The sequence below is a fragment of the Dendrobium catenatum genome, unplaced genomic scaffold, assembly GCF_001605985.2.
Source record: "Dendrobium catenatum unplaced genomic scaffold, ASM160598v2 fragScaff_scaffold_1720, whole genome shotgun sequence".
Classification (NCBI taxonomy): Eukaryota; Viridiplantae; Streptophyta; class Magnoliopsida; order Asparagales; family Orchidaceae; genus Dendrobium; species Dendrobium catenatum.
In genome coordinates, this window is record NW_021320182.1 from 390,624 (window position 1) to 404,729 (window position 14,106).

Sequence of the window (14,106 nt, forward strand, 5' to 3'; positions counted from 1 at the left end):
TGTCCCAAATAAACCACAATATGCTGATTGTGATATATAAAAGATGTAAGGTGGCCTTTACAATTAAAGATATGCACAGCAATTATTGCTTTGAAATGTCAAATAAATCTTGAACTCTGCATCCTAATTTTCTTCATATGTTTGGTGGTTGGTGTTGCAGCAGTATGGAGGAAAGAGATGGAAATAAGGGTGTTATAAAGAAATTATCTGCTTGTGATGTAGAAGCTCTGAAAAAATGCTTAGAGGAAAACAAGGGAGACTATGTGAAGTGCCAGGCACATATTGAAGCTTTCAAGACATCTTGCTCCATGAAGAAAACTCAGTCCACCAAGGCATCCTCAACATAAGTTCTTTATTTTTTGTGATTATTTCTAAGGCTTTTTTTATATATTTTTCTCAAATGAATTAAAATTGAGATATGCCAAACAAGAAAAACTGAAAATAATATAATGATACATTGCTGGTTTCATTTGGTTGCATAAATGCTCTGTTGATTTATTTGTGATGCAAATAAAGTTGGATAACTTTTGTACTAAAAAGTTGTTTTAAACAGCAATAAGAAAAGCCCTCCCAACTTTCGCATTGCTTCTTAAAGCAGTTTTTTAGTATAAAAATTTTAATTTTGTTAGAAAGCTGCCTTAAGAAACAGTAAGAAAGTCGTCCCAAATGAATCCTTAGACTTTAATTTTTGTACTAAAAAGTTACTTTAAGACACAATAAGAAAGCAATCTTTATAAAAGACAAATAAATAGGAGGTATATAGTATCCATTGCGACATTAAATTCAAATAGAAAAAAAAAAAACCATCTTGTTAAAAATTGGTGAAATAAGCTACACCATGTTCAAAACTACATGCCCATAATGTATATGATTCAATAGTTCAATATTTTAAATGAAGCACTTGTACAGTGACAAAATTACAAATCATTTATTAAATACCTTGTAAAAGCTGCTTCGGGGACTAAAGAAAGTTTCTGCATGGTAATAAGACTAACTAGAAGAATGTCCAGAAGAAGATCAGCCCCCCCTCAAAAACTTAAGAAATTAGATTAAAAGTTAATAAATAAACTGGAAGAATGTCGCCTATTCATCTGTAACACATCCTCTAGAGGCTGCTTGCACATTTTTAATATACTGCAAAGAAAAAGAATGGAGTTTCAGATGAGAAAGAAGCTACAGGCAGTGCAGAAAATTATGGTACCTTGTAAAGAACTCCGCTTGTTGCCTTGTAAGGAGGGGGGCTCCATTTTCTTCTTCTCTCAGTAAGCTGCTCATCTGTCAGCTGAACATCTATTCTTCTCTTCTGAACGTCAATTGTAATTACATCACCATTTTGTATGAGCCCAATTGGTCCTCCATCCTGAAAGGAGGGGATTGAAAATACATTATAGTTCATGCGAAATAAATATGAATGGATAGTTTACTTATTGATTTGCAGCTTTTATAGCAAAGATGAATATTTGATTTTTCATTGTTTACACTTTAGTCATGAAAACGACCTCAATTTAATGGAGATCAAACTTTACTAGATCTTTACAACATACACTTTGTAAGGACTTGCACAACAACAACATCAAGCCTTTATCCCATTATGTGGGGTCGGCTACATGAATCTTTTTTCTCCATTGTGGCCTATTAAAAGTCAAATTTTCGTTTAAATCTAATAAAGAAATATCATTTCTAATATTTTCTAACCAAGTCTTTCTTAACATAAGTCAAATCTAATACCGCTACTTTCCTAAACGGGTCATTGGAAGGTTGCCGCTTTCTGTGACCAAAACATCTAAGGCGACTCTCTCTAATCTTATTTTCTACTGGAGCTACTCCAACCTTTTCACGTATATGCTCATTTCGTATCTTATCTCCAAGGGTAAAGTCACTTATCCACCTGAGCATCCTCATCTCTGCCACACTTAACTTAATATTATGCTTCTCTTTTAATGGCCAACATTCGGCACCATAAAGCATTGCAGGCCTCACCACCATCTTATAGAATTTTCCCTTAAGTTTGAGGGGTACTTTTTTATCACACAACAAGCCCTTGGTAAGGACTTACTCTGAAAATTATAAATCAAAGACATGTATTATGTGCTAAATCATTCTCAAGTCTTCACTTAGGCAGTTTTCCCAATGTGAAATCTCAATTTTCACAAGTTCATCAGATAACCCTCCCATTAAAATTTTCTTTTTTTATCTTATAGGATATGTCAAAAATGAAATACCTGTGCTTCAGGACATATATGACCAACAACAAATCCATGTGATCCTCCAGAAAATCTGCCATCAGTCAGCAACGCGCACTCCTACAAAATTTGAACATGAGAGAAATGAAAAGAAAGAAAAGATAAAGAGGATCTAACTTTAAAAAAAATGAATTTAAATGATTCACCAAACTGAACTGTTTTGGTTTGCAATCTGAAGTTTCAAGCAGACAACATAGTAATGGGGTAAGCTCAGATGGTATTACACAAAGGAACCTGTAAAATATTAAGCTCAAGCTAACAAATCTTTATAAAAAGCCTTGAACTGGAAATAATTTTTTCAATATACTAGATTACAATGCCTTAGTTTATCAAATATACCAAGAAAGAAGAAGAACGTGCAAAATAAGTAAAACATTTCTTTGCAAGATAGCAATCTTCCATGATCCAATATGTCAGAAACAACAATAATTGATCGAAAATGCTAAAAGCGCACAAAGAATTCGTAATTATTAATTATTCAGTATGAGAACTTCTAGTCTATTATGACAATACCTTCCCAAGACCAGCCCCCATTATTGCACTTGTAGGTGTTAACATTTCAGGCATTCCAGGGCCACCCTTGGGCCCTTCTCCTCTTATAACTACTACTTTGCCCTGGAGACAGGAAGAAAAACATCAAAAGAAAAAAGTCTAAAATCAGAATTTAAGGTTTACCAAAATTTAAACAGTTCAATAAGTACTCTAAATAATTGTATCATCTTTAACATACAAAAAATCCAAAATATTAAACCTTAAAATTCATAGGATTATCTGAAATAGCTGCAATCATGGATTCCTCGCCTTCAAAAACAAGGGCAGGCCCTGTCAAGCAACCAGAGAAATATAATTACGCTCAATTGATTACCTAAGAAAAAAAAATGACTAGAGACATGAACAGCACCAGAGAAATACAATCCTTCTTTGCCTGTAATTTTAGCAACAGAACCTTCTGGGGCAAGATTCCCATACAATATTTGAATATGCCCGGTTGCTTTGATGGGGTTCCCAATCGGATGTATTACGTGCTGAAAATCAAAGCCATAAAAGTTACTAAGATTTCAAAAGGAGGTGATCAACCAACAACAATATCAAGAGCAAACAACATACCTGTCCTTCAGCTAAAGAAGGAACAAGTTTCATGTTTTCTTCAAGAGTTTTCCCCGTGACTAACATACAGGCATTTTAGTAAGGTAAACAATTAAAATTTCAAGTACATAACTTAGAAAAATATCTTTGCACATACCAGTAATACAATCTCCTTCCAAAAATCCTTCTTCCAAGAGGTATCGAATCACTGCAGGTGTTCCCCCAATCTGAAATAATGATGTTAGTTATAACTTTGATGTATTAAAAGTAAAGAACCAATTGAGCATACCTTGTGCAAATCTTCCATCACATATTTACCACTGGGCTTGAGATCAGCAAGCAAAGGGACTGCATCACTGACCTTCTGGAAATCATCAAGACTCAAATACAAACCTACAGACCTACAAAAGAAACCATGAAAATGTAATTGGACTGATGATCTACCATGTATCTGATAGGCTGGTTCACCCTGAACCGGCCCAAGAGCTGGTCCAGCGGCCGGCTCATGTGTATAGGAGGCGGACAAAGGGGGGTCTGCCTCCTTTATTGCTGCCGCCCATTTGAAGGAATGGGGAGGGGTTTTGGGAGGCTATTTTAAGAGGGAAAATTTGAATGAGAGATATTTGAATTAAGAAATTAATTGTATGAATAGGGGATTTTGTTTTGGGGAGGGAGTTTTTTATGCATGAATTGAGTTTTCTCTTGGAGTTATTGGGATTTTTGGCTCTAGATTGCTTTGTCTAGAGATTTGGGAGAGAACGATCCTCCTCTCGAATTGAGGATCATTTGTATCTTGCTTTGTCTTTGTTTGGCTTCGATTCTCTTATTACAATCCATCGTTTGGGGGCTGTTTTCCGCCCAGATTTTGCATTATTCTCTGTTTTCACAAATTAGTGATAAATTTGCTTGCGAACTCAAGTATTTCCCTTAGGATTACTTGCGAACTCAAGTATTTCCTATCAGTATCCCATGTAAGAAAGCACACCCACCTAGCAATAGCAATCAGATGTAACACAGCATTAGTAGATCCACCAAGAGCCATGACTACAACCATTGCATTACGTAGTGATTTCTCTGTTATGATGTCTCGAGGCTTTAAGTCCATCTTTAACAAATCCAACATATACTTCCCAGCTAGACGACATTCATCTAACTTCAATGGGTCTTCAGCAGGCGTTGATGAGCTTTGTTATGAATGAAACAAAAAAAACAAAAAAACAAAATATTATACACTTACACCCTGTGTTCAAGGTATTAACATTTAGGAAGGGCTAGTACCTGTAGGGGAGTGTCATGCCCATTGTTTCAATTGCAGAAGCCATGGTGTTTGCAGTGTACATGCCACCACATGCCCCTGCTCCAGGGCAAGAATTACGCAAAACAGTTCTTCTATAGTCATCAGTGATTAAGCCACTAACATATTCTCCATAGCACTAGAAACAATCTCAACCAAAAAAAAGAACATGTCACATAGACCTTGTTTATGACATGAGGAAAAGGGGGATTTACATACATATCACTTTATTTCATATTATTTACATATCTAACATCCAAAATATTAATATTACATGCCTATCACCTGTAGAACAAATTTGAGTGCATGGAATGAAATATTAAAGTTTATAGATGGTATAAATGGTATGAAAGAATTATAGGAGTGGTATATTTGATATTCAAGTTTTATATGGGTGTTATGTATGTAATATTAATGTTTTGAGTGTTAGATATATAAATAGCATGAAATAAAGTGGTATGTATGTAAATTTCCCAACAATTTTCTATTAAACTTCAAGATGGAATGCATGCACTTTGAATACGATTAAGATAAGGTATGCCACTTGAATAAGAGTAATGGAAAGAATGAGAAGTTATTAGGAAAAATAGTATGGAACCATAATGAGAAAGCTATCAACACTAGAAAACCAGGTACAATAAACATTTGCCTCCATATAAGACAAAACAATGATGCCCACGGAAATATAAAATTTAAATGTATGTGGTACACATTGTTAAGTAGTGTTAAAACGAGAATTTGAGAGGGAAAAGCTTGAATTTTATTAAGCAATCTACTCCCTATTTATAGATCTATACAAGGTGTATCAATAAGGAAACAAATAACTCTTATAATAACATGAATACAATTATTCCTAAATCAATGGTAATGCAACTAACATAACATATCATTTAATAAATTAATAAAAATAAATACTAATACTTTTTAAAGATCAAAATATTACCTCACTATAAAATTTTAAATAGAAAAGCAAAAAAAATCAACCGAAGATGTTTGAGAGTAATTTGAAAATTATCAATTTATGTCCACACTAATAAAAATTTATGCTTCACCCCTGATAAGGTGTCTTCATATATATTTTTAACAGTAACATTGTCCTAGGTAGTATATCTATTAAAATGAAAAATTAGAAAATGGAGAAAAATTTTAGAAAATAAAGACTTAAGATTAGTAGAATAAAGACAGATATGATATAAAATTTAATTAGCATGATATTAATAATTATCAGTCAATAATTTTAAAAGATAAAATAATACTTAGATTTCATAGCTTTAAGTATATTGGACCTATTAATACAAGTATAGAATACATATGAGAATATAATTTCTAGTGTTATTGAGTGATTAAAAGAAATAAAAGCTTCAAGAGTATTATATGATGAGAGAATATTGTGAAGACTTGAAGGCAATCTTTATAAAAAAGCAATTAGGCTGACTATATTGTATGAATTCAAATATTGAGCAATTAAAAACCACTGACAACTAAATTAAGCGTAAAAAATGAAAGAATTAACAAGGATGTACGGTAAAATTAGTAATAACTAGATTAGACAGGCAATGAGAATATCATCTATTGAAGATAAGTTAGTGAAAATAAGATTTATTTTAGTTTGAACATGTGCAATAAAGGGTGAAAAATGCATCTACAAGATGTGGAGGTAAAATTATTATAAAATTATTAGAAAGAAAGGGATATACCAAAACAAAAACATGGACATAAGTTGTGCAAAAGACTTCCATAGAATAGATTTAGCACCTCATGTGATAGTCAACAAGAACAAATGGAGAATGATAATTCATTAAGCAACCTCAAATAGTTGAGATAAGATTAATAATGATGATGACCAGCTTAGATATGATTAATGGTTGCTTCTTGAATAAAATTTTGAATATGGTACACATTGGTGATTTCCACCAAAGCCACTCAAAGATCATAATGCAGTCAACAAGATAAATGGTTGAAAATGCTATATAGTGTTGTGGTGGGATGAAGAGAAGTAGAAGACCAACAACATGGGGTAGCACAATCCATACAAGACTTTCTAATGATATAAATTATGTACACAAACTTATTTGATGTACCAAAAGAGGAAAAGAAGAAAAGCATAACACAAAACAAAATGAGGTGGTTTAATATATTATATCAAGAAATAAATATACTTCATCTTGATATAAGTTCAAAATAATTTGTGAGAAGACATGTACCACATACCTGAAATGCAGATACTATATCAAATGTTTTTCCCTCATATTGACCAGGCTGCAAAACATCAAAACAAGATATTATATTTTAAAGTAATGTTTGTAGGCAATAAGTAACACAATAGTTAAAATATTTCTAGTCATGAGATGCACCCAACTACACAACTTTGACAAACTCTAACTAGTGCACAAAACTTTAGAGGTGGTGGAGATTATATTAGGCATTCATTCTATTAAGACTTAGCTTTTCCTAAATGAAACATAAGCAAGTGTGTAAGGGAAAAAAAAAAAGTCAACCTTTCCAACATAGCCATAATCATGGATACCTAGAGTCCTCTACATAATAAATTTTAGTTCTCCCCAACATTTTCAAATAGAAAAGCACTTCTTCAAATTAATTCAATGATGTCAACAGAAAGAATGAAGAGACATCATTAGTCAATATCCGAATGCATAAATAATTCTTAAATTATCAAGAAATAAAACATATTGTTAATTGGAATTATAATTTCATTCCACTAAATAAATAAAATCAAGTTTAATCATCAATAAGATTTTATAAAGGTAATTTCAATCTGACCTTTATTGTTCCACCATATATCATGATACTAGGCCGATTGAGCCGCCCCATTGCCATAATTGTACCGGGCATCTAAAAAGTAAAAGATACATCAGAATATATCATCTGAGTGTCACATTAAAAGCCAAAGCAAAAGAGGTCAGCCTATAAAGAATAAAAACAATCAATTTCTACCCTTATAGCGCCACAACAAAGCTTTGTATTGCTCATGTACTCTTGACGAGAATGATGATAATAATACATGTTAATCTTAATGCTTCTTCCTTGCATATTGTGTTGAAGGCTTACATATTCAGGTTTCTCACCACAATGGATCAGAAGACTATACATGCATCAAGAGTCAGCTAGCTCTTTTTTCTATAGAAGTATCATGAAGCGTTTGGATCTCATTTTTAGAGTTAAGTTCAAGCATTTAAATTAAATATTAATTATTCAAATCCAGAGTTTATTAATTTAAATAAAAATTAATTAATTCTCAATATAGTAATTATCACTAACTAGTAGTTCATGTAAAATGAGAAGTAATTAATCTAATCAAGTTGGCATTAGTATGGCAAAGTATAAACTCCCTTATGAATTAGGATAACAAAATATTAGTTTAGTCCCGCTTCCATGAAACTCAATACAGCTCAAATAACTACAAGAATTGAATTAAAGAGAATTGGTTCATGCAAAAACAAACAAGAACTACCGAAACTCAAATCAATTAAACTCGCTACTTGAACTCTTTCAAACATTCGCATCTAAACAAAATAGCGTAAGATGCAAATTATAAAAATGAAATAAATACTATAAAGCAAAATGCGCACAATCAAAGTTAAAGAAATAAAACTCGCATTTTCATTTTTTACCATCCAACGATTATTAAAAAAAAACATTTTAACTGGAACAATTTAAAGACACCACCTAAAATAACAGAACAAAATATCCAAAGTTCCTTTTTTTTGCACCATGAGAGAATTGAATAGCAAATCCACACGCATCTCATATACAAGGATCGAACTCAAAATCTATTTATTGGAAGCCTAAATTCCCAACTAACAGGCCAAGATATGTGCTGCATAAAATTTCCAATCTCAAAACTACACAAACTGAACCATAATTAAAGATGCAAAAAGCTCACATTTTTATCACACCCCGGAATCGAGATATTGGCGTCATACCACTGCGCCGCCATGACACTCTCAATGCTATCCGCAATCAGATCCCTCGACTGCAAGCTATAGCACATCCCCCTTGTTCCCATTGAAATAGCATCGCTAACACCAATAGTATTGAACCGAAACGGCACCATCCCCACATCTCTCACACCATCCTTGACCGCCGCTGCAAGCTGCATTAGATGCATGTTGCACGTGTTTCCCTCGTACCAAACCGACGAGATCCCCACCTGCGGCTTCTTCATGTCGTCGTCGGAGAGCCCGACGCCATATAGCACGGCCTGAGATCCGCCCTGGGATTTAGGCTCCGTTATGCGGGAACTGTAGCGGTTTAGCTTTGGAATGGAATCTGAAGTCGACGGCGGCAGAGGGGCTTCGATCTCTTGGGTGCGGGCGCGTATGAGGAAAGGACGGTGAGAGAGGGTGTGGGATGGTGAGATGGTGAAGGTGGAGGGGACGGTAAGCGATAGAGATAACATTTTGGAGGAGGAGAAGATGGCGGTGGTCCGGTGGTGGAGCTAGAGGGTTTAGGGTTTTTGTAGCTGAGATATGGGGGGACGAGTAACTAGTCCACGGTCAATGAGGACGGAGAGCTGATTTAAAAAAGAAACAGGGCGGGTTTGAAAGCAATTACTCTTTCTTCATCTTTGCCGCAATGGAGAAGGGACTAAGGGCATCTCCAACCGAACGGCAAACACTTGTTTGCCGTTCTTGTTTTGCTCCAACCGATCGCCATTTTTTACCCCATTTGATCGCGGATGAACAGTGCGACGCCAATATTGGCGTCGCACTGTTCACTCACACCATTTTTTGCTCTCAACCGGAAAAACGCGCGAAAGGGAGGGCGATCGTTACCTTCTCAAAAACACCTAAAATGGCGTTCGATTGTAGCATCACCGCGCCATTTTGGAGTTTTGCGTTACTTTGCCGTGAAAAATGAAGTTTTCGGTTGGAGATGCCCTAAGGGCGTACATGGAAGTCCTCCGGCTAGTTCGCCGGCTTCCGGCGGAGACAAGGCCGTACTACGCCAAGTTCGCAAGAGAGAATTTCGTCAACTACCGCAAACTTGACGACCCTTCCAGTCTCCCCGATCTCCTTCGCCGCACCTACAACCACTCTATCTGGGTCCTCAAGAAGGTCTAACTTCGCTACCGTTTTCATCTTATGTGTGTTTTATCCTCTTTTTGTAAGATTATTTAATTTGTGATTTTTTTTTTTCTCATCGTTACAGTACTCGGTGAATGAGTCGTTGGCTGACAATCTGAAGAGGGTCTGTTCGTGCTAATGAGGTATCATGCTCGGTAGGTGTTTGTTGATTTTCCTGACAGTTTGTTTGATGCAGATAGTTTTTACTCTCCAAATAATATTTTTTGGATATACGATGTGCTGTGGATGAGTGGCTTTACTCTTAGAGATAGAATGTGAAATGAGTATAGAAGTGAAAATGTTAGATTAGCTCTAATGACAGATAAGATTAGTGAGAGTCGTCTTAGATGATTTGGTCACATAAACATCAGTCTTTCAACGACCCAGTTAAACGAGTAGATGTATTAAATTTGATCTATATTAAGAAAAGTAGAGTTAGACCTAAAAAGACTTCATTAAAAAGTACTAGAAATGATAAATGAAAATGTGCATATACTGCGATTACAATGATGGAATATAGGAGTCTTCTCCGTAATCAATGGCAAGCCATTTTTTTTAAAGCTGAGTAGCGACCCACAAATCCTCACGCTTATGCCAAATTTCAAAACAAAGATATCTTGGGTTTGGCCAAAGCCCTCAGCCAATCGTCTTAGGGACAGGCAGCACAAGGCACCGAATTTTTGTAGCAGGATTTTTTCAATAGTCGGTAACATGCAAGCATGTGGTCTGCTAAGGGTTAGTTTGTTTTGATTTAACTGAACGGAAATGATTGTAAATCACTTCTTGGAGTGAACTTATGTGAACCCTTTAAGTAAAAGAATCTAAACTCTTAAACATTGAGGCATTTTTGGTGTAATAGTTGGAATTTTATTAAGAAACTCCACAGTTTAAGTGTGCTCATCCCGGAGAAATCTAAAGATGGATGACCTCCTCAGAAGTTACACCAACATGATAAAATCACGAGGCCCTTAAGTCAAAGCGGATAATATCTCGATAGTTAAGAGTTTGGGTTGTTACAAATGATATTAGAGTAATACACCAGCTGGAAGATGAAAAACAAGTGGCATACAAGATAAAGTATTGCGTCATGGGAGCCACCTCTTGAACCCTATATAGGATAAAGTGTCATGCGGTTGAGTCACCACTTGAACTTGTAGGGACCACCTTTAGAACCCTATCTGGCTGGTGGATGATTCTGGGATAAAGATGCTGATGAGGACGTCAGTTACTTAAGTGAGAGATATTGTGAAATCTTTTAAGTAAAAGAAGCTAAACTCTTAAACATTGAGGTGCCTTTTTATGTAACTGTTAGGATTTCATCAAAAAACTGTGCAGTTGAGTGTGCTCATCTAGGATAAATTCTAAAAAGTTACACAAACATTGCAAAATTATAAAGCCCTTAGGCCAAAGTCGACAATATCTCGACAGTAAAGAGTTTGGACTGTTATAGCTTCAGTGTTTGATTGTTATAACATGGATGAAAGATTGAAATCGATAGCTATCTTCATAAAGATGAGAAATGGGTTCCAATCTAAGGGCTTGTAAGTCAACTTCAATTTTGTCTTTTACATTTAATAATAATATAATTGTATTAAATCAATGAAGTATGAGTTATAATGATATTATTATTATTATTGATGATCGGTGCATGCTAAAAAATTCATAGTTGTTAGGATAATTTAATGTCTTAGCATTATACAAAGATCTCATGCTCATATAGATAAGTTGAGAGTGGCATTCAGAAAATGATAGATTTTGTGTGTGTGGAAAATCTAAAAAGGGTAAAAATCACAGAGCTTAGTTCAATTGAAATAATTTCATTGATGCTAGTCAATAATTATAAAGAGTGCCCATAAGAGTTGATGCAATGTGTCCTGAACTGTGGGAGATTTCACTTGTAGTGGTAGATGTGAAAATTATTTCAACTGATATAGTTGATGAGAAATGCCAAAAGTTCAAAAAATGATAGGCGCTTTGTTGTCTACTAATAAAAGGGTATGCCAAGTGACTAGCAGGATGTATGTTAGATATTTGTCACTATCAGAAGTTGATTTTTAGCAAACGTTGAGTGTTGTTCGAAGAGGAACGCTAGGGTTTAGGCAACGAATAGACAATTAGCTTGGTCATTCTACCAATATGAGGGGTGATTGGAAAACCAAAAAGAGAAACATCTGACATTTGTAGTTGGGCTTCAGAAGCTAGTCATTAATATGCATTGAACAGTAATCGATGAGGATGTTAGACGTTTGTTCATGCTAATGGATGTCGGATGTTGGTTGCTGGAAGACATTAGTGATGGTCGATGAGAATGCCGAATATTGGCGATGATGGGCAATCAATTTGGTGTTCTCCTGATAGGGGCAAAGAGAGGGCAACCAATTATGCATGTGTTGAGCATCGTGGCTAATATGTGTTAAACGATGGTTGTTTGCATGTGTTGAGTGACATTCGAAGACAATGTCGATTGCTCGGCAACACTGGCCAATCAATTTGGTCATTCACCAGATAAAAGGTGAGATCATGTGGCTAGGAAGATGTGTTTGATGTTGGTGGGTGGAGAATGTTAGTTGTTGACAAGAATTGGGTGATAGAAGATAATGAATGTTGAAATTTAGATTATAGAGGGTGTTTGACTTGGTTATTTTACTTATAATATGAAAGGTGATCAAAAGGATAAGCTTCTTATATTGGTGACTGATGAACATTATACATCATTTTTTGATAGATGTATGGTGACAATCAACAAGGTGTTGACGCCTAGTGTTGAGCATTTAATACTCAAATTAAAAACGCCTAGATAAGGAACGACTCCTCGAAGGCTTAGTAGGATGAAAAACTTCTAATCATTCTGATCAATAAGGTAGACATGAATGACCATAATCTTATATCAAAAATGGAGGAATGATATTGGCTAAATATGTAAAGTGATAGGCCAAAATATTAACAAAAAAAAAAAATAGGCCAAAATATGCAAGATGCTTTTGTGTATAATGAGTGTATTTCCCTTAAGAGCATCTTGTGTATAATGAGTGTATTTCCCTTAAGAAATCCAAAGTTAGCATGATAATAATAGAGCGCTTCTAGGATGAGTGAACCCTTCGGTCGTCGATCTTCAGCTCCTCCTCGGATTGGCATGGACGGTTGGATGTCCGCATCACAACCCTTTATGGAACAAATCATGCCAAAATGGACAATACAGCTCATGATATAGTTTGGGTTGTTACGGGTTCGCAGTTAAATATTAGTCTTCTTGATTACAAGGTCTTCCCTCTTGTTAGGAGAATAACTAAGCCAATCACTCACTCTCAACTGACTTTGATGGTCACTTAATGACGACCAACAACGAATATTTGATTTATGCCAGCCACCACAATATTCGATGCCCCGTGCATGCTAACAACTGATGTTCGATGCTTGCTTCTCGATCACCTAGTCCCCTCTCCTATTTAGTGGAAAAAAAATAAGCTAATCGACCATCACTCAACTTCTAACATCGGATGCGTATTTTATCAGTTTCCTAATCTCCCCTCATCTTCTTGGGTGCCCAACCAAGTTAGCCACCCTTCATTGCTTATCCTGGGAAGCCAAAGTAGGTGCCGATTGTATAAACAAATAATTCCAATCTTTATGCGATTGTGCAGACTGTAATGCTATGCTCATTCTATACTTGCAACTTACAGATTACAGTAGAGATGCAAGCTTGTTTTCTCCTTCCACCTGCTAATTAATTTTTTTTTTTTTTCATTTTTATGATCAGGTGAAAGTCTGCAGAGTTATTTCTTAGCAAGTAAATGTGCTTGGGATACATAAACAATTTTACTTCTGGGATGGAATTTCATGTAGAAGCTCTCAGTTCTCAATTATTTCTTCAATAGCTCCATTTGTAAGGCTAAAGGCGACATCTATTATATTATTCTTCACCCAGCTTGCAAAAATTGCAATAGAATAATGTAATTTTTTTTTTTCATTTTTTTTTAGAAATTGCAGTTTGAATATTGCAGAATTTAATACTGTTCTGATCAACAGAATAAATGCATGAATGATCTGTGCAGTTTTTTTTGGTAATAAGTTTGCAGTCGATTTTATTTGTCATTTAAATAGTGATAATTATTTGTTTGTGTTTATTTGAATTGCAGTAAATTTTGTTTGTGCTAATATCTAAATATCTCATTTTAGGGGTGTTTTAGTAACATTCCATTATTTTTATTCATAATACTATCAAATAAACATTGAAGAGCGCATCTTAAATACTAGCTTAATATAGCATACAGATATAAAATTATTTAGTTCATTTTAAAGATTTTAATGTTAATATTGTAAATAAGAAAAATTTTAGTGGCATTGAAATAAATCTCTCATATTATTTTTGACCAACCCTCTCATTAATTAATTATAT

At 34.8% G+C, this 14,106-nt stretch overlaps 2 protein-coding genes across 4 annotated transcripts; one reads left to right on the forward strand and one right to left on the reverse strand.

Annotated features, from left to right (window-relative positions):
- Nucleotides 1–839: 839 nt before the first annotated feature.
- LOC110097916 (dihydroxy-acid dehydratase, chloroplastic) lies at nt 840–9,155 on the reverse strand. Of its 2 annotated transcripts, none has more exons than XM_020824570.2 (14): nt 8,528–9,154; nt 7,405–7,476; nt 6,835–6,882; nt 4,608–4,762; nt 4,319–4,513; nt 3,619–3,730; nt 3,487–3,556; nt 3,351–3,409; nt 3,145–3,268; nt 2,995–3,065; nt 2,757–2,858; nt 2,223–2,303; nt 1,202–1,360; nt 840–1,134 (listed from the first exon to the last, which is right to left on the reverse strand). In XM_020824570.2, exons 1-14 carry the CDS (start codon nt 9,041–9,043, stop codon nt 1,084–1,086), a joined length of 1,815 nt encoding a protein of 604 aa, XP_020680229.1. In that variant the 5' UTR covers nt 9,044–9,154; the 3' UTR covers nt 840–1,083. The 2 variants fall into 2 exon arrangements, 1 of the variants encoding a protein (XP_020680229.1); XR_002303277.2 differs by lacking the exon at nt 840–1,134 and adding an exon at nt 2,400–2,477 and having other exon boundaries at nt 1,299–1,360; nt 8,528–9,155.
- Nucleotides 9,156–9,166: 11 nt separating this feature from the next.
- LOC110097929 (LYR motif-containing protein At3g19508) lies at nt 9,167–14,100 on the forward strand. Of its 2 annotated transcripts, none has more exons than XM_020824591.2 (4): nt 9,167–9,236; nt 9,530–9,701; nt 9,796–9,853; nt 13,468–14,100. In XM_020824591.2, exons 1-3 carry the CDS (start codon nt 9,220–9,222, stop codon nt 9,847–9,849), a joined length of 243 nt encoding a protein of 80 aa, XP_020680250.1. In that variant the 5' UTR covers nt 9,167–9,219; the 3' UTR covers nt 9,850–9,853; nt 13,468–14,100. The 2 variants fall into 2 exon arrangements, with proteins under 2 accessions (XP_020680250.1, XP_020680249.1); XM_020824590.2 differs by having other exon boundaries at nt 9,796–9,865; nt 13,468–14,093.
- Nucleotides 14,101–14,106: the final 6 nt, after the last annotated feature.